Source organism: Somniosus microcephalus, chromosome 19, assembly GCF_052327205.1.
Source record: "Somniosus microcephalus isolate GS21.2 chromosome 19, FLI_Smic_1.0, whole genome shotgun sequence".
Classification (NCBI taxonomy): Eukaryota; Metazoa; Chordata; class Chondrichthyes; order Squaliformes; family Somniosidae; genus Somniosus; species Somniosus microcephalus.
The window spans coordinates 56,190,249-56,209,559 of NC_141005.1; the positions used below are offsets into that span (position 1 = coordinate 56,190,249).

A 19,311-nucleotide genomic window follows, 5' to 3' on the forward strand; every position below is an offset into this window, starting at 1 on the left:
TGATTTCAAATAAAGCTGTTGGACTATAACCTGGTGTTGTGTGACTTCTTACATTTATTAATTGTTAAGCTTTGTTGGAATAGGTGTAACTGGGGTTTTAACAACCGTTCTGGCCCTGAAAAACAAATTTTATATTTGTGGAATGTCAAATTTCACCAATATGATAAAAATTGCTAGATTTAAAAAATATATATATATTTTGAAGTTTGTTCATGATATTTCAGCTTCTACCATAACCTCATGTGTTTGTCCCAATCTTTATTTTGCTTTCTGTAACATTTTTTAAAACGTGCAGATGACCAGTGCTTTTCATTTCCTGGTTTGCTGTCTGAGAATTTTTCAATGTGATTGGATGCTTAGACAGCTTGATGATGTCACTGCTGCTCTGTGCTAGCAATCCCCTATTGACAGCGCTACAATCAATTACACGTCGAGGAAGCTAAAGCTCTCGTAGCTTTCTTTGAGGTCAACGGCGGTCGTCATCGCTTCGCCACTGACCGCAAATTACGGGCCAATAATTCTTTCTCCCCTCCAACTTCTTCATTCCTGTAGCTCCGGGTTGTGCTGGGGTGCAGTTCCATGGGCTGCAGCTGGTACCTCGGCCAAGTGCCTATTCTTTATCTGTCAGCACTGGCAGGTAATTCGACCTACAGCCGGACCTATTCCTGCACTCGCCCAGTGTCCACACAATCGCATTGTCCAGCTGGGGTTACTGGACAGTGGCCAGCAGTGGAAACCCAGGATAATTGCCCATCCTCCTCCCTAACCCAGTGCTGATGTGATTAACTATACCAACCTGTACCACTGCCCTGGCTGAAATTAGCTAATGCAGTGCTGGGTAAGGATCTAACCTGGGATTTATCTGCTCTTTATTCCTCATCTCCACACTGTCACCTGCACTTACCAACCCAACCATCAGAGAAACTAAGGATTCAATTTAAATTGAAACCAATTCTCTGGGGAAATTGGACTTGAAGGGGTTAAATTATATAACACGACAGCCTTTTAGCAGCTCTCGTACAAATCGAGATTGCCCCAGCTTAGCTATGTTAAGAGTTATTATGTCAGTTTCAAGTCATTTTAAATAACTTACATTTAATATCCATGTAGAATTTGTACCCATAAATGTGCATCAAAAGTAAAACTACTGGAAGATGAAGTAGTATATTCATCAAAAATTGAAAGGATAATTATAAGCTTTTCATTTCAGTCTTCACAGAACGGAAATGAAACTTTCATCAGAGTAGAACCTGTAATAACACATTTTATTTAAATCTGGAACCAAAGTGCTCGTACTGTGAATACCCTAGTTCTGTAATGATGGAGTATGTGGTAACAGTTCAGATTTATAAAACACTGTGCAGCTGCATAAAAGTGTGAGGTTAGGAATAACACTGAATAACAATATGTTGAGAGTGGGGGGAGAAGAAGGGTCACATAGATTGTGTGCATTTAATTTAATGTATGTTCAGGGACTCTCACTGCATCTCTGCAATGTGTTGCTGACCTGTAAAGACCTAGGATCATAGAAACAGGAGGAGGTCATGCAGTCCCTCGAGCCTGCTCCACCATTCAATTAAATTCTGGCTGATCTGTAACTCACATCCATTTATCCGCCTTAGCTCCATATCCCTGGATACCCTTACCCAACAAATCTATCGATCACAGTCTGGAAAGCTCCAATTGTCAGAGCATCCACAATCTTTTAGGGGAGAGAATTCCAGATTTCTGCTACCCTTTGTGTGGAAAAAGTGATTCCTGATTTCACTCCTGAATGGCCTAGCTCTAACTTTAATATGGCCTAGAAATTCAGTGGCGCCAAGCTCGCCAGGGCGCCGGAATTACCGCTCCGGACGGAGCCGCTTGTGCCATCCCGATATTCAGTTTCAGCGCCCCAAACGGAAGTGGGGCGCTACTCGAGGCGCCCCACGTCCCTCTTGGGGCGCTGCAACTGAATATCACAGCGCAACGTGCCGCAGCACCACACGCTGCGGCATGGCACGCTGCGGTACTGCAGGCCTTCCTCCCCTTCTTAAAGGGAAGGGGCCTGTACCAGCACGATCAGAGATCGCGAGTGCCGGCAAAAGAGCCCGGCACCGAGGAGAAGTGCCGGGCTCTTGGGACACAGCCGGCACTGCCCGGGGGGAGGGGGGGGCGGGCTCAGGAGGCCGGGGACGGCGGCGCGAGGAGGTGCTGGCAGGCAGCCAGCAAAAAAAATGGCCGCCCCGCACCTCCCCTTTAATTAGCGCCACTACCGCCGCAGGTAGGCCCCCCATAACCGGTCGCAAATTGCGACCGGCGTTACAGCGGGGGGGGGGGCGCGACCAAATATCGCGATCGGGGCGGTAGCGGGGCGCTGCGCACACCGATGATGTCATCAGTGGCGGCGCAGCGCTACAGGCTAACACCGCCATTAGCGCCCCGCTAAATTTCGCGGGAGGCGTGGCCAGTGGCGCTAAACCCACTAAGTGCACTCTTTAGGCGCTAACGGGTGGCGCGGCCAACTGAATTTCTAGGCCTCTGTCCCCTTGTTTTTGACTTCCCAGTCAGAGGAAATCGTTTCTCTATATCTACTCTATCAAATCCTTTTAACATTTTAAACGCCTCGATCAGATCACCCCTCAAACTTCTAAACTTAGTGGAATACAAGCCAAGTTTATGCAACGTGTCTTCATAATTTAACCCTCTAAGCCTGGGTATCATTCTGGTGAATGTGCCCTGCTCCTGCTCCAAGGCCAATATATCCTGCTGAGGTGCGGTGCCCAGAACTTACTCCAACATCACAGGAATGGCTGTAGCCAAAAATATGGGGTCAGATTCACATTGTTTAAACAACTGTGGCACAGTTCTTATATTGTTACGTTCTCCATGCTCCCCCCCCACCCCCCAAACCCCCTTCCCCAACCCTCAACAATAAAGCTGGACCCTCTGATCTGGGTTGCGCTAGCCTCCTTAGTTGTGAGATCATCAGTTTTAAATTCCTTGTTAAATTCCGGGGGGGGGGTGCTTAGTGGTGGAAAAACAAGCAGAATTTTAAAACATATATATTCTTTTACTACAAGGCATAGTAAAATCATAGAATCAAACAGCATAGAAGGAGGCCATTTGGCCCATTGTGCCTGTGCCGGCTCTTTGAAAGAGCTCTCCAATTGGTCCCACTCTCCTGCCCTTTCCGAATAGCCATGCAAATGTTTCCTTTTCAAGTATTTATCCAATTCCCTTTTGAATGTTATTATTGAATCTGCTTCCACCGCCCTTTCAGACAGTCCATTCCAGATCACCATAACTCGCTGCATAAAAGATATTCTCCTCCTCTCCTCAGTGTTTCTCTAGCCAATTACCTTAAATCTGTGTCTTCCGGTTACCGACCCTCCTGCCAGTGGAAACAGTTTCTTCTTATTTATTCCATAAAAAACCCTCATAATTTTGAACACTGTTAAATCTCCCCATAACCTTTTCTGCTCTAACAAGAACAGTCCCAGCTTCTCTAGTCTCTCCACAAAACTGGTCCCTCATTATAAAAAAAAAACAAGTTAGTGAAGTTGAAATACTAGATGATTATCCATGCCTACAGCTAATGAGAGGAACATAAACCGCTATTACATTAAACAGAATGACTTTCTTTTGGTTCGAGTATTACTTCTGACAAAACGGTTAGACGGAAATTGCAACAAAACTGCATGTGTAAGTGCCGTGGTTGGCAGGACAGCTCACCGAGGCCGTTCTAGCCAATGCTTACTGTTCGTAGCTGAAATCCAGCATTAAAAAAAACAAACATGAGCTTTATTTTGGAGTTCGATGTATCAAACTAAATTTAAACTGGGTTTTCTTTTGGAAGGAAAAAGTTAGAAATGAGAATTTGGGGAGAGGGGTTCACAAACTTGATGCTGCCTGCTCACTATATATTTCGCTCTCTTCTGCCACTGGGCCACTCCACTCCAGATCCGATGTGTTTATAAAGGCAAAATGGCTGGTATAAAATGGAATCACCGAGAAAGCCCAGCCCTGCTCGTCACTGCCAATAGCTTCAGTGTCCTTGCAAAACATGCATCTACCAAGTGGTGAAATGTGCTAGGCCCAGTTGGCAGTTGCAGCCTAAGCCCATCTTCTGCTGGGCTCGGGACAGTTTAAAGCTATGTTTGCTAACAAACTTGACAAGGGTAGTCTATTCCAAGTACCACGCAACACTGGAAAGATGTGTTGCCGTGCTGTCTGCCGAGAATATAACTGGAACCGCACAAAAGCTTACTGTCAGGGTCATAAATCCTGCTGCAAGCCACACATCAGCATTCTGGATCAGCTGAGACAAGCCCATGGATAATGTCAGTTCCCAAACTTCATCCACCGCTTATCCAGTGGGACACACTCCAGACAGTGCTGTTGCTTGGAACTCTTGTATGCAGAAGTTCTGGTTCATAATTAATCATCACTAGCTGAATCAGGGCTGCTGGAATCTCTCCTGCCTTCCACCCTATCACAGACCTTCCCTTTAATTCTTTCCTCCCCTTTCCCTGCCCCTGCACTTGCTTAAAATCTGTTACATCTCTAACTAACTTTTTCCAGTTCCGATGAAAGGTCATCGACCTGAAACGTTAACTCTGTTTCTCTCTCCACAGATGCTGCCTGACCAGCTGAGTATTTCCAGCATTTTCTGTTTTTATTTCAGATTTCCAGCATCCGCGGTATTTTGCTTTTGTGTCTGCTGGAATATGTATTGGGCTGTGGAAGGTTTGTGACTGGCCCATTGGTACCCAGTACATTTTCTCCATACTTTGCCACCCTCTCAAATTCACAAAGCATTCGTTGTTTTATGCAGTATTTCTAGCTGCACCTTCGCTCCTGTGAAGCGCCTTGGGGCGTTTAGCTACGTTAAAGGCGCTATGTAAATGAAGGTGGTTGTTGTTGTTTGTTATGCTACCTTTTATAAAATCCAGCAAAAAGTCCTACCTGCATGTCACCAGTGAAATTACAGGCCTATAATAGCCTGACTACTACACCTCTGGTTCTGAAAGAGTAACGGACAAGGTAATGTCTCATACCTGACCTGCCCGCCCCCAAGATTGCTTGTAGAGGTAGATTACTTGCTGCAACACAAGCAGATGCGTCATCCCCAAGGGGAAAACAATGTGCACAGTTCATATACCTGGCTACACTGGTGGCCTGGAGACATTGTCACAGCCAAGCCTGATCCTGTCTTCACCCAACTCCCTCACAGGTCCACCTCCAGCACGGATCGCTAGATAACGATCAGCAGCAGGAGCCCTGCATCCTTAGCCAAGGGGTACTGAGCTTGGCTGTAGCAACCCCATAGAGAGATCAACTAAAGCAGCACAGACCAGAGATTGAACCCAGGGACCATAATTTACTTTATAAGTGCACTTCAAAGGAAGCCTATTGGGCTTCAGACTCTTACGCATAATATCATATTTAACATTCCTTTGGTGGCTTGGTCATAGATTAATCGACAGCTGGTATTTATAAAGCTCGGCAAGCCAGCTGAAAGGCAATTAGTCGTTAATCTTATTACCAGAGGTTCTGTTATCTATAAATTATCTACAAACACTTTGGACACCACACAACTTTGGCTTTTGTTGTGTTTCTGATAACATGGTCTTAGTACACCAGCTGTAAAGACAACAGCAAGGTGACTGATCTGATAGAAACCAGCTTCCTCCTTCACTCTATGCAAGAGAGGCTGATCTGTCCAAGAATTTCAAACATAGACCCGATAAACACCCAGCCAATTGTAAGGCAGCGGCTCAAAAGTCTGCCAGGAAGCAGACTGTTAACTAAACATTTGAAGGTCCGAACAGTATTGACAATTAAGAATTTAAGAATGTTTTCGGAACAGGGAATGACCATTAGATCCAACAAGATGGTCCTTTTCTGATAGATCACCCATTTCGAGTGTCATCTGGGGATGTAGCTAGTATCAACTCATGCCAACATCATGTTGCATGCTTTGGATGGCTGCTGATCTCATCTGGATAAAAATGGTCTTTAATTGTTCTTCAGGGACAACCTGGCAGAACTGAGGTGGTCACATATGAGTTTGACCAAATAGTGAACTTTACAATCCAGGGGTTGGGAGTTTAAATCCTACAATGACAAGTTGTTGGATTGAATTCAATAAAGCTGGTAATTTGTGGGCTAGCACCAGAAAACTGGATTGTTGTAAAAACTCAACTGGTTCACTAATGTTCTTCAGGGAAGAGAGCCTTGCCACTCTTATTTGGTGTTGCTACATGTAACTCTAGTCCCACACTTAGCGCTCTGAATTGGCCATCCTGTTGTAAACAATTGTTACAAAGTTCAATAAGGAGAAGAAAATCAGACAGACCTATTGGCAATGTATATCAGGATAAACTAAGGCAACCATGGCCAAGTCAATTCTGCAGAGTCCTCCTTATCAACATTTGGAGGTTGGTGCCCAAGCTGGGAGAGCGGTCCCACAGACTGGTCAAGCAACAACCTGACACACAGAATCATTATCAGCCAATGTCCCAGACGCCTTCGTCATTGGGTATGGCAGGATAGACCCACCAGATGTGAGGGCACTGTGGTACACAGTTGGATAGGAGTGTCTCTGGGAATGCTCCACAATGACTCTGAACCCCATGAGCTGTTAGGTAAAACAAAGTCAAGGAAGCTTCCTGCTAATTGCTATCTTACACACCCCCACCCCACCCCAAATGATAAATCAGTGCTCCCCCATATCGAACATCACTTGGAGGGCACAAAATGTACTCAGTGATGCGAATAACCAAGCTGGTTGAGTCCTGAAAAACACAGCTGCTAGACTGGACCGATATCAGGTGGTGAGGGAACCAACACGAGGAAGTAATCTACTTGACCTCCTCTTCATCAACCTACCTGTCAGATATGTCTGTCCACGATAGCACTGGTAGAAATTTGTGTCTCCACCGTGAGTATATCACCCATGGTGTAGTTTGACACTACCACCCTACTAACTAGGGCAGATAAGGACAGATCAAGCAGCCCAAAACTGGGCATCCATGAGGCACTGTGGGCCATCAGCAGGAGCAGAATTGTAAGCCACCACATTTACAAGGTTTAAGATTCAGATCTCAGATTAGATTTATTTGCCATATGTAACAAGTACAATGGAATGCTTGTTCCCCGTAGGGACGCGTCAGCTATACATACAGCGCTGCGTTCAGAGTCAATACAATGGCTTCCCGTGGCAGTGGGAGCACGATGTCCCTCAGCCGCTCCGTCCTCCTCTTCACCGCGGCCTCCTCCTCACTGTTGCCGGCTCCACGTGTGGTGGCCTGCTTCTCCCGCTCTGGCCGCCATGCCCGGCTCCCCTCCTCCCATCCGGACTGCGAGTTACCCGAAATGGAGCTGCCGGCTGACGTGCTGCAGCGTGTCGTGAGTCTGCTGCTGCTGCTCGTTGCGTTGCGCTCCTCCGCCCGACTCGCCGAACACATCGTCGGGATGTGAATGCTCCAATTCAGCCTCCTCTTCACCGTCGCCGGCTCCACGCTCCACGGCCCGGGGCCTACTTCTCTCTCTTCGCGGGTCGGCCTCTGGCCGCCATGCTCGGCTCCCCTCCTCCCAGTCGGAATTCCTTCCCGCCGATGTGCTCCAGCGGGTCGGCTTGGCTGCTGCTGCTGCTCACCACGCTGCGCTGCCTCTGCCCGACTCGCCGAGCACCTCGCTCCGGTTGCGGGAGCGAGCGGCGAGAGCTGGCCGCCCGAAGCAGGGAGAGCGATCTCAGCACCGGACCGTCACGGCTGCCATCTTGATGCTTGGTGCTGGTGGCCTCAGAAACGAGAACAAGAAGAAACATTTCTTCTCAAAAGCAATTGCTCCTCTATTGACAATACAAATGCACACAGTGGCTTACAATAGTGCCACAGATAGAGTTGTAATATCCATTTCACCATGGCTCAAGAATAAGTCAGGAGTGTGATGGAAAATACACTATTTATTTGGATGGGTGCAGCCGCAACAACATTCAAAAAACTCAACACCACCCTGGGCATATCATTTGCTTGATTGACACCCCTGTTAACAGGCTCAATATCCACTACCTTCATCACCGGCATAACAACAACTTGCATTAACATTGTAAAATGTCTGGCTGCAGCATGTATGATCACGAGGATGAACTGCAGGAACTCAGTAAGAGTTCTTGGACACCACCAGAAAGAACCACAGCAGCAATGTTGTGAGAACATCACCTCCAACTTTCCCTCTAAGTCACACACCATCCTGCCTTGGACATATAACGCCATTCCGTCATCGTGATGGTCAATTCCTAATCTAATACCATTATGGGAGCACCATCAGCACAAGGACTGCAGTTCAAGGAGAAGGCTCACTACCTTCTTCTCAGGGCATCTAGGGATGGGCAATAAATGTGGCCCTTTCAGTGTTGCCCACATCCCAAGAAGAAAAACAAAAAGCTTCTTTCTGCGAATTAACAGGAGTGTATGTTGCTAAATTTTCAATCATTCCTCCATTCTCCATGTAACGTGTGGAAGTATCTGGCCCCATGCACCCTCTGCTCCTCCTGATTAGGCCTTTGCCTCTGCTGATTTCACTTTAGCTCTCATTATGGACCCCTTTTGTTTTAGTGACTACTTTGCCTTTCTGACAGGTCTCCTACCTCTGCTGTACCAGCAAAACTGCTGCATTGTGGTTTTCCTGGAACAATCAAGATCGGAAATAAGACAAGCTTGGTGCTGGTGGCCTCAGAAATGAGAACAAGAAGAAAAATTTCTTCTCAAAAGCAATTGCTCCTCTATTGACAATACAAATGCACACAGTGGCTTACAATAGTGCCACAGATAGAGTTGTAATATCCATTTCACCATGGCTCAAGAATAAGAATTTCAGCAAAAGTTTTGCAAACACTGATTACTTTCCCCGCCCCCCTTCCCATCCCCTCCTGCAGTGCAAAATTAACAAGCTCCAGGTGAGATTGGAAGAAATTTGCTCCTCGGGCCCCATCTCTTCTAAGGTACGCAGAATAGACTTCCAGCAAAGCCAGTTCATACTATGTTGATTAACTCCCTTTATAGAGAGCTGGATAAACAGTTAACAATGGGACTGCAGATTATAATGCGAAATACATACATAGATGATCAAATGCACTACTGATGGGCCCATGCTGCTGCCACCATGGGAATGGCATCTGTGGAATGCAATTCATTATGGTTGAGTAATGTAGGTTGCAGCGTTAGATTGATATCCTGGAGTTTGGCGGGATTAGTTTAGGGGTTCGGGGGGAAAAAATTGCATCCGTTTTTCACTGCCCTTAGGAGATTAAAGGGCTACCCGCTTAATGAAAAATGTTTGGCAAATATTTTTCGATTAATTTAAAATCCAATGTGTAAATTGTATCAGAGCATATAATTAGGCCCAGTGACATATCCGTTGCTCAGTCTGTTTCCTTTCTGCAAACAAGAAAAGGTTTACAGTTTTTATTCATGAAGGAAGCATCCCTTTAATTAGGCAAAATATGTTTGTATGTTCCGTTATGAATAACAATTGCCATTAATTGTAGTGAAATCTGTCGCCCACATCATCCAGCCACCCCAGCGAGGAGTTCCAGAAAAGAAAAAGTGGCCGAATGCTACCCTGGTATCACTGAAGTATCCCGTGTCTTTGACCTAAATTTCTGTTACTTTCACTGAGAGGCCAACAAAACTTCCCCAACGATTTCTCCAGTCGTGCAGGAACCAACCACACAGAAGTGTAACTGAAAAATTAATTTGACACTTTGCCTGCCAAGCCTTCCTGCTAAATTAAAATCCATGGGGGCTGACATGAAAGATGAGTTCATGACAGGAGAATGCCTTTGAAATGTGCTTCTCAGTATGATGAATAACTCTGGCTGAGGCTTTACAGTGCAGCTAGGCCTCCACCTGCTGGACAATGTAATTCTAAACTGAGCTCTCTCTCCCTCTCCATTATTTGCTTCTGCGAAGTAGCTCAGTGTTGCTGAGGATTCATGTTGCCCAATTCAAAAAAAAATACTTGTTTTAATACTTGGCTGATTTTACTCTTCAAGGTGTATGGAACTTCCATTATCAATAATCTTTTATATTTATAATTCAAGACTGGAGAACTTTTTTGTTTGTTTGAAGAGGTTGAAGTCCAACTAGTGACCACTACACTGACTGATACTTTCAACAGCACATTCTTGCAATGCAATGCTTGTTCCATTGAGTGCTCCACCATAGGAAAGATTTCTTTGTTGTATTTCTCCCTACTGCATGGTCTGAATTGAATGTTATCGTAGAATCAGAATACTCTGCAGCACAGAAACAGGCCATTCACCATATCAAGTCTGTGCGGTGTGCATCTAGTCCGATCCCAGATTCCTGCTCATTCCCCATCTCCTTTAATTTTCCTCTTTTTCAAACAACTATCAAATTTCTGCTGTGGAGGCTGGGTCATTGAATATATTTCAGGTGGAGATAGACAGATTTTTGAATGGTAAGGGAGTCGAGGGTTATGGGGAGCGGGCAGGGAAGTGGAGTTGAGGCCAAGATCAGATCAGCCATGATCTTACTGAATGGCGGAGCAGGCTCGAGGGGCCAAATTACCTACTCCTGCTCCTACGTCTTATGTTCTTATGTTATGTTCCTTTTAAAAGAATTTATAGACTGCATCAGCAGAGGTTTGTGGCAGCGAATCCCACATTCTAATTCGTGTGGGGGTTCCGCAGGTGCTGGACAGCCTCCGGTGTATCACCCATTCAATGGGCATAAGCCTTGGCCATGAGTGTCACCAGGCTTTCCGGCTACAGGAGAAGGGGTGGGGAGCACGCTAACTCAGCCTGGGCCTGTCCACTGTTCCCTGCTAAGCTGCGCAGTTCCCTCGTGGCCACTGCGCACCAGGTGTTGCAGGCCATGCTGGAGCGCACTCTGGCGCGCTGGTGCTCTTCTTAATCACGTCCCACAGGCTCCTTCTTTACACCCGCAGGACCGGGCTTCGGAGCCTGCGTGCTGGAGCCCACTCCAGGCCTGACGCTGAGCCCTGAGATACTGCCTGTGAACACTGTGATTATTCACACCGCCATTCCTGCGGCCTTCTGTGCATGCACGTGGTATCCCAGAGCTGCGCATGCGCATTACCCAACAGTTGCAGGCTTGCAGCGTGGCCACATTGTCTTCAGCTCCGGGGGAAGAACTGGATTCGCTGATGGTTGTGGGGGAGAAGAGAAGATCGAAAGGGGGGAAGAGAGAAACTGGGCGAGAGAGAGAGATTGGGGAGAGAGAGAGAGAGAGAGGACTGGGGAGGGAGAGAGAGAGAGACTGGGGAGGGAGAGAGACGGGTGAGAGAGAGAGACTGGGGGGAGAGAGAGAGACTGGGAGGGAGAGAGAGACGGGGAGGGAGAGAGACGGGTGAGAGAGAGAGACTGGGGAGGGAGAGAGACGGGTGAGAGAGAGAGACTGGGGGGAGAGAGAGAGACTGGGAGGGAGAGAGACGGGTGAGAGAGAGAGACTGGGGAGGGAGAGAGACGGGTGAGAGAGAGAGACTGGGGGGAGAGAGAGAGACGGGGAGGGAGAGAGAGACGGGGAGGGAGAGAGAGACTGGGGGGAGAGAGAGACTGGGGGGAGAGAGAGAGAGAGACTGGGGGGAGAGAGAGAGAGACTGGGGGGAGAGAGAGAGAGACTGGGGGGAGAGAGAGAGACGGGGGAGGGAGAGAGACGGGGAGAGAGAGAGATGGGTGAGAGAGAGAGACGGGGAGAGAGAGAGAGAGACGGGGAGAGAGAGAGAGACGGGGAGAGAGAGAGACGGGGAGAGAGAGAGAGAGACGGGGGAGGGGGAGAGAGAGAGAGAGACGGGGGAGGGGGAGAGAGAGAGAGAGAGAGAGAGAGAGAGAGGGGGAGAGAGAGGGGAGGAGAGAGAGAGAGACGGGAGAGAGAGAGAGAGAGACGGGGGGAGAGAGAGAGAGACGGGGGGGAGAGAGAGAGAGAGACGGGGAGAGAGAGAGAGAGAGAGAGACGGGGGGGTGGGGGGGAGAGAAAGAGACGGGGAGAGAGAGAGAGACGGGGGGGAGAGAGAGAGAGAGAGACGGGGGAGAGAGAGAGAGACGGGGAGAGAGAGAGACTGGGGAGAGAGGGAGACTGGGAGAGAGAGCGAGAGAGACTGGGGAGAGAGAGACGCACACACGGGAGAAAGAGAGAGAGAGACACACAGAGACACGGGAGAGAGAGACGGGGAGGAAGAGAGAGAGTGACGAGGGAGGGAGGGAGAGAGAGAGACACACGGGGGTGAGAGAGAGACACACGGGGGTGAGAGAGAGACACACAGGGGTGAGAGGGAGACACGGGAGGGAGAGAGAGAGACACACACAGGGGAGAGAGTGAGGGAGAGGGACAGGGGGAGAGAGAGACAGGGGAGAGAGAGAGGAAGGGGGAGAGGGAGGGGGAGAGGGAGGGAGGAAGGGGGAGAGGGAAGGAGAGAGAGGAAGGGGGAGAGGGAGGGAGAGAGGAAGGGGGAGAGGGAGGGAGAGAGAGGAAGGGGGAGAGGGAGGGACAGGGGGAGAGAGAGAGAGACCGGGACAGGGGGGGAGAGAGAGCGAGACAGGGATAGAGAGTGAGAGACGGGGACAAAGGGAGTGGGACGGAGACAGAGAGAGTGGGACGGGGACAGAGAGAGTGGGACGGGGACAGAGAGAGAGAACGCGAGAAGGGCGAGGGTCTAGGCGGGCGCGTGTAGTCTGTTCCCGGAGACTGAGCAGCGGCCTCACTTTGGAACAACACAGGTGGAGGCGCAGCACGTGTACAATGGCCGCTGGAAAGAGACTAACACAAACAATTTTTAGACCCGTGGTGAAAATTTAAAAAAAATTCAGAAGATTGTTTAAAGCCAGAAATAAATACGGGATCGTGCTGTTGAATGTCCCGCGGTAAGTTCCAGTTAAATCTTGCCAGGCATTGTCCCATTTTTGAAAGAGTTTATCAGGGTTATTTAAATCATGTTATGAGAGAGGGGTAAAGGTTTGTGCCCCCGTTTGTACCTCAGAGTCTGTGTGAGGCGGATGGAACGGGAGCAGAAAAAGAGGAAACAGCTTCTCCAAAACTGATCCCAACTCATCGCCAAAGCTGGGGATAGATAACCTCACTGCCTTCTTAGGAAGTTTAACCACTTTATTCACTTTCTCATTTGAGATCTGTTTGGAATTAGAGTTTATTTTATTATTTTTTGTTGTATGTTTAACGACAGGGTTGAAGAGGGAAAGAGAAACTTGGAGCAACTTCTGTCAAAGCTGCAATGAGACTTGAAAGAATTTAAAGATTTTTAATGAACTTTTCACAAAAAATGAGAGAGAGAGGGACTTATTCCCCCCGCCCCTAAGTTTCGATTTTGGAAGAACAAGCAAAAATCAATTTTCCCCTCATCTAAACAAGTTTTAACCAGGTCTTGAAGTCCAAATGCTTTTAAAGAGGGTCTGAATTGCTTAAAACATTTTAAAATTGAAATTTCTCAATATTTGATTTTGAACGATTGACAGAAGTGAGTAGCTTTACACAAACATGCAACCATGCTGTTGAGGAGGGGGAGGACAGGGAGGATTTGTAGGAGTTGCATATTACTTTTCATTGACTTAAAAAATATATAATTAAGACGTTTAGGAAGAGAACCAAAAAAAGGGGAAAAACAGAAACCATTTTGTCTGTCGTTCTATACCGAACAAGTCCCTGGAATAATGTAAATATAGTTTCCTCTTAAACGTTTAGTCATAGGGTCATAACGGTACAGAAGGAGGCCATTCGGCCCATTGAGTCCATGCGGGCTCTCTGCAGAGCAATCGAGTGGAGTGTTAATAGTAACAAGAGTTATGTAATGATGTATAAAAATTGCAGGAAGCTACTTTAGAAGAAACCACTATTTGCTTATTGAGAAAGACACTCAATCTTCTCTGCTCTAAGGAGAACAACCCCAGCTTCTCCAGTCTATCCACGTAACTGAAGTCCCTCATCCCTGGAATCATTCTCGTAAATCTTTTCTCCACCCTCTCTAAGGCCTTCACATCCTTCCTAAAGTGCAGTGCCCAGAATTGGACACAATACTCCAGTTGAGGCCGAATCAGTGTTTTATACAGGTTCATTATAATTTCCACGCTTTTGTACTCTATACCTCTATTCATGAAGCCCAGGATCCCATAAGCTTTTTTAACCGCTTTCTCAACCTGCCCTGCCATCTTCAACAATTTGTGCACATATACCCCCAGGTCTCTCTGTTCATGCACCCCCTTTAGGATTGTACCATTTAGTTTATATTTCCTCTCTTCATTCTTTCTATCAAAATGTATCACTTCGTACTTTTCTGCGTTAAATTTCATCTGCCACGTGTCCACCCATTCCACCAGCCTGTCTATGTCCTCTTGAAGTCTATCACTCTCCTCCTCACTGTTCACTATACTTCCAAGTTTTGTGTCATCTGCAAATTTTGAAATTGTGCCCTGTACACCCACATCCAAGTCATTAATATATATCAAGAAAAGCAGTGGTCCTAGAACCAACCCCTGGGGAACACCACTGTATTCCTTCCTCCAGTCCGAAAAACAACCGTTCACCACAACTCTCTGTTTCCTGTCACTGAGCCAATTTTGTACCCACGCTGCCGCTGTCCCCTTTATTCCATGAGCTTCCACTTTGCTGGCAAGCCTATTATGTGGCACTTTGTCGAACGCCTTTTGGAAATCCATGTACACCACATCAACTGCATCGCCCTCATCAACTCTCTCTGTATCTCATCAAAAAACTCGATCAAGTTGGTTAAACACGATTTGCCTTTAACAAATCTGTGCTGGCTTTCCTTAATTATTCCACACTTGTCCAAGTGACTGTTAATTTTATCCCTGATTATTGTTTCTAAAAGCTTCCCCACTACCGAGTAGCCTGTAGTTGCTGGGTTTATCTTTACGCCCTTTTTTGAACAAGGGTGTAACATTTGCAATTCTCCAGTCCTCGGCACCACCCCCATTTCTAAGGAGGATTGGAAGATTATGGCCAGTACCTCTGCGATTTCTTCCTTCACTTCCCTCAGCGTCCAAGGATGCATCCCATCTGGTCCTGGTGACTTATCTACTTTAAGTACAGCCAGCCTTTCTAGTACCTCCTTTTTATCAATTTTTATCCCATCCATTATCTCCTCTACCTCCTCCTTCACTATGTCTATGGCAGCATCTTTTTCCTTGGTGAAGACAGATGCAAAGTACTCATTTAGCACCTCAGCCATACCCTCTGCCTCCATGCATAGGTCTCCTTCTTGGTCCCTAATCAGCCCCACTCCTACGGCTGTTTTGTTGGGTGAGAAGCAGTGAACGACTCTGTTCCAAACAATTGATTGAATTAACTTTTGGAGGGCGATACTCAAAGTGTACATACTTATGGGGAGTCCGATTGGCCAACGGGAAAATGTTTTAAAAACAGCATCTATACTTTATGGACAGCCCTGTAGGATACCTGACACAGTCATTCTGATTTTAATAGTGCCTCGTCCATTTAAGTATTGGCTGGTGATGTTTTAATCTACATGCCAATTTTGTATTCCAAGCACGCAATTTCCTGTATGCAGTAAGTGCACAGAGTAATTTTTCTGTAGTTGCGATGTGACTGGGATTCCAGCAAAGTGCAATGGTGGGGAGTATTTTATCTGTACTGTCAGTGTTACAATAGAGTGAAGTAGCGATGGTTACTGGTCTTCCATTGGTGATATGAGCAGGAATTAAGAATATCACACAAAAAGCATATTAGCACAGCATCAAAGGCTTATGTGATAGCAAGAGTGAATACGCCTTGTGAACAATGCTCACTATTGTTTCGTGTCACCAATTATTACAATATTTGTGGCTGGATCTGCTTACTTTAACAATATTATAGTTCTGTTAACAACCCATGCAATTAACAGCAGCTATTAACATATTCCTTTCCTTCCGCCTCACCAGCAGCCGACAGAATACTTTGATATGGGGATCTTCCTGGCTTTCTTTGTGGTGGTGTCTCTCGTCTGTCTGGTTCTACTCATTAAAATCAAGCTCAAACAACGCAGGAGTCAGGTAAGAGACAATGAGTGCTTTTTTTTTTAGCACTAATCTGACAGAATCAGTACAGATTCTAAAGGCTTTGGAGACTCCCAAACCTGAATTATATCTTTTGTATAATCACATCTTCTATAAGGTAGCACAAGCTCAAGCTAAGAAGAGCAAGAGTGATCAGACAGTTTAGATTGAGCTGCTTTATAAAGAAGGTTTACATACTCAGCAAGGCAGCAAAAGTGGATCATGTCAACAAATTCAACAGGGAACTGGATAGATATTTGGAGTAGAAAGGGATCGAGGGAAATGTAAGCTAGAGGAGTATATGGTGGGGGAGATACTTTTGACTTTGGGCGATAGTATAAAAGGGGCGATATCGGATCAGCCGCCCATTACACATCTTGCTCGATATTAATTTCCTTTGACTTCAATGGAAACGAAAATCCGGAGTGGTGTATATAATGGGCGGCTGATCCGATATCGTCCGTTTTATACTATCGCCCCACGTCGAAATGACCCCAGTGGTGGTTTATTTTTTTAACTTTGGGACTGGCAATAATCTCTTATAGTTTGATTCCTCTTTAATACATTTGTGTGTTGGTTTGAGAGCCAATGACTAAAATATTAGAAATGTAATGTGCTGCTTTTATGTGCTAAAGCTGGAGCACAACAGCAGAGTTCAAATTGCATCATTAACTATCAGAACAAACACGGGCGGTTGTAGTTGTTGGTCTTAACCTGAGACACAATCCTTAACTCCCTCCTTGATAGATGCTTTAAGTGATACAAATTTAGCTTTACTGGTGTAAAGGTCATGACAATGAGAGTAATGCAGCAGGCCTGTCAGGTATCCTGCATCACCGTGACACAAGTAAACAAATCACTTCACACTGACTATTCCATGGTACATTACAAGCCTCTTCACTATTTAAGTTTGCAGCACCTCCAATATGACAGCTAAGCATCTTTATGAATGGAACAGACTGCAGTTGATTCTGGGTCCAGGTCTTTGCAATCACCTGCCCAGTTGTCAAGTGTTCCATACCCTTTCATTCATCAAACATTAGGACCACAAAGGTTTATTATCTGACAGGACAATGGTTGAATAAAGTTACTAGGTTATACACTTATTTTATGAGGCTGTTCTTACTTAACAATTTTGAATGTACTGTCAAAATATTTGGGTCACAATCTAAATAACTTACAAAACCATGTTAATAGTACACCGAACACTGGAGAAAGATTTCCTCCGCGTGCTACGTGGGATGAAATCATAAACCTGTTAAGAGAGAACAAGCTTACGATTCTGTTACATATAGCACACCAAAGAAATCTTGCCCCACTGTGCTGGCGTATTTCTTAGATTGATTTTCTCTCATTCGAATCCTTCAGACGAGATTTTCTGTACCCGACTGCACTAAGTGAAGCATGCGCCCGGATTTAAGGCTTTGTATGGTGTACTGTGCGGTACATAATTCAGAAGGCCCAAACCTGTTAACCGACTATCATCAACCTGTAACAACCTTTTATAAAACGCTGTTGGATAGTGGCGGTGCCCCAAATTACAAATTGGTGCAGTGACTGTCACTATACCAAATCAAAGGTTTCCCCTGATGGCTCAGTGGGTTTACCCAGCGAGTGCCTGAGCCACAAAGACCAGCCGTGGCTGGGGTTTGATTGCCACTGTAAACTCAAGTTACCTAACTTTAGGCACGGGAGTGAAGGGGGTGCTGCAGTTAACCTCAATGTCCCTGGGTTGGCAAGTAGGGGAAACAATTAGGGTTCACACCACTGATTGGTATTCAGTGACCCCCTCCCCCCCCAACACCTTGCTGGACGTGTACATGAGTGGACATCAGGTAGGGAGAGGATTGGACTCAGCTGTCCAGTCTCCTGCAGATGAATAGACTTTAACATTCACTATTAATGCGCTCACATGAATAATGGCCATTTGGGCAAGGTAACGGAGCACAACTGGTGCCCATGGGATCATGCCCCAGCAAGGGTGCAGCAGGCAGAAGGTGCAATACCTGATGCATGAAAGGGTAGTTATATACAGTACATGTTCTGTGGTCAAATAATTATTAAATTGAAGAAATTAGTGAAGCCCAACAGCAAATGACCATCTACAACGAGAAGTAGCTTTTTAAAAAAATGACAACCCTATGTGAAGGGGTAAGACCCGTAGCATAGGACAGCACCACAGTTGAATGGGGGGGGGGGGGAAGGTCTAGGTTGTAGGAGCATTGGAAGGTCGAGGGAAGTTAGGAGTTCTACTGTTTTGGACTTCTGGCAAAGAAAGAGTCTGCATCAAAGCTTGGCGATTGTAATTTACTCGAATCTTTCTCTTTCCACAGAGCTCGATGAATAGGATGGCGGTCCAAGCCCTGGAGAAGATGGAGACAAGGAAATTCAAATCAAAGGGCAAAGTTCCTCGAGAAGGCAGCTGTGGTGCTTCAGACACGCTCAGTAGCAGCTCCACCTCGGACTGTGCGATCTGTTTGGAAAGATACGTTGACGGAGAGGTGGGAAAAGTATTTTTAAATTTAAAGCTGGTTCCTGGTTGATTCAGATGGTTTGCAAAATACTTGCTACAGAATAGTCAGCTTGATTAGCATCAAGATCTTACAAAGAGAAAATTGTGTGGACTTTTTTGATCAAATAGTAACAATGAAAGTTCTTCAGTTTGTTGATTTGCTGGAAAATTCCAGAATCTTAAAAGGATCTGAATTTTAAAAAAAACTTTAAAGTATTCATGTGGATCAGGCTCCAGTTTCAATTGTGTTGAGTTATCCTCACTACCTAATTTACCAGTGTGAGCCCCAAGGAACAACGGCAATATTGCATTACCTTTTTATATTGATTGCTGCTTTTGGACTTCATACCATAACTTTGAAAACAGTATCAGTTGAGAATCAGTATTCTGTTTTCAATTGCAACGCTTGTGAATAAGTAGGTGTAGCCTGTGAGAAAGGTTTACCATCTTGGGTCAGAGGTTAATGCTGGGAGTAGCCATACCAATCCAGGAGCTTCTGTGCTCCTAGTGATCACGTGACATGGCTGCAGCGAACAGAGAGCAGTGGGAAGGACAAAGAGAGATGAATGGAAAGAAATCTAGGAATCAAAAAGGACCAGGTGAGGAGTTATATGTTGCAATAAATGCTTGCCTTGCCAGCGATGCCCACATCCCATGAACGAATAAAAAAAATGGGACAAGGGCCTCCAACTATTTTTCTCTCAAGCTGTAAAGCCATTGTTGGATGTTGCATTCACTGAAGCCTATG

At 46.1% G+C, this 19,311-nt stretch overlaps 1 protein-coding gene across 2 annotated transcripts in view; it reads left to right on the forward strand.

Moving 5' to 3' along the window:
- znrf3 (zinc and ring finger 3) overlaps positions 1-19,311 on the forward strand; it is a 267,670-nt gene that overhangs the window by 228,285 nt on the left and 20,074 nt on the right. Inside the window, exons 5-6 of one of the 2 annotated variants that reach the window (XM_085961806.1) lie at positions 15,941-16,048; positions 18,385-18,552. In XM_085961806.1, coding sequence (XP_085817932.1) covers positions 15,941-16,048; positions 18,385-18,552 — 276 coding nt within the window. Of the gene's footprint in view, positions 1-15,937; positions 16,049-18,384; positions 18,553-19,311 lie in introns of both variants that reach the window. The other variant, XM_085961805.1, reaches the window with a different exon arrangement.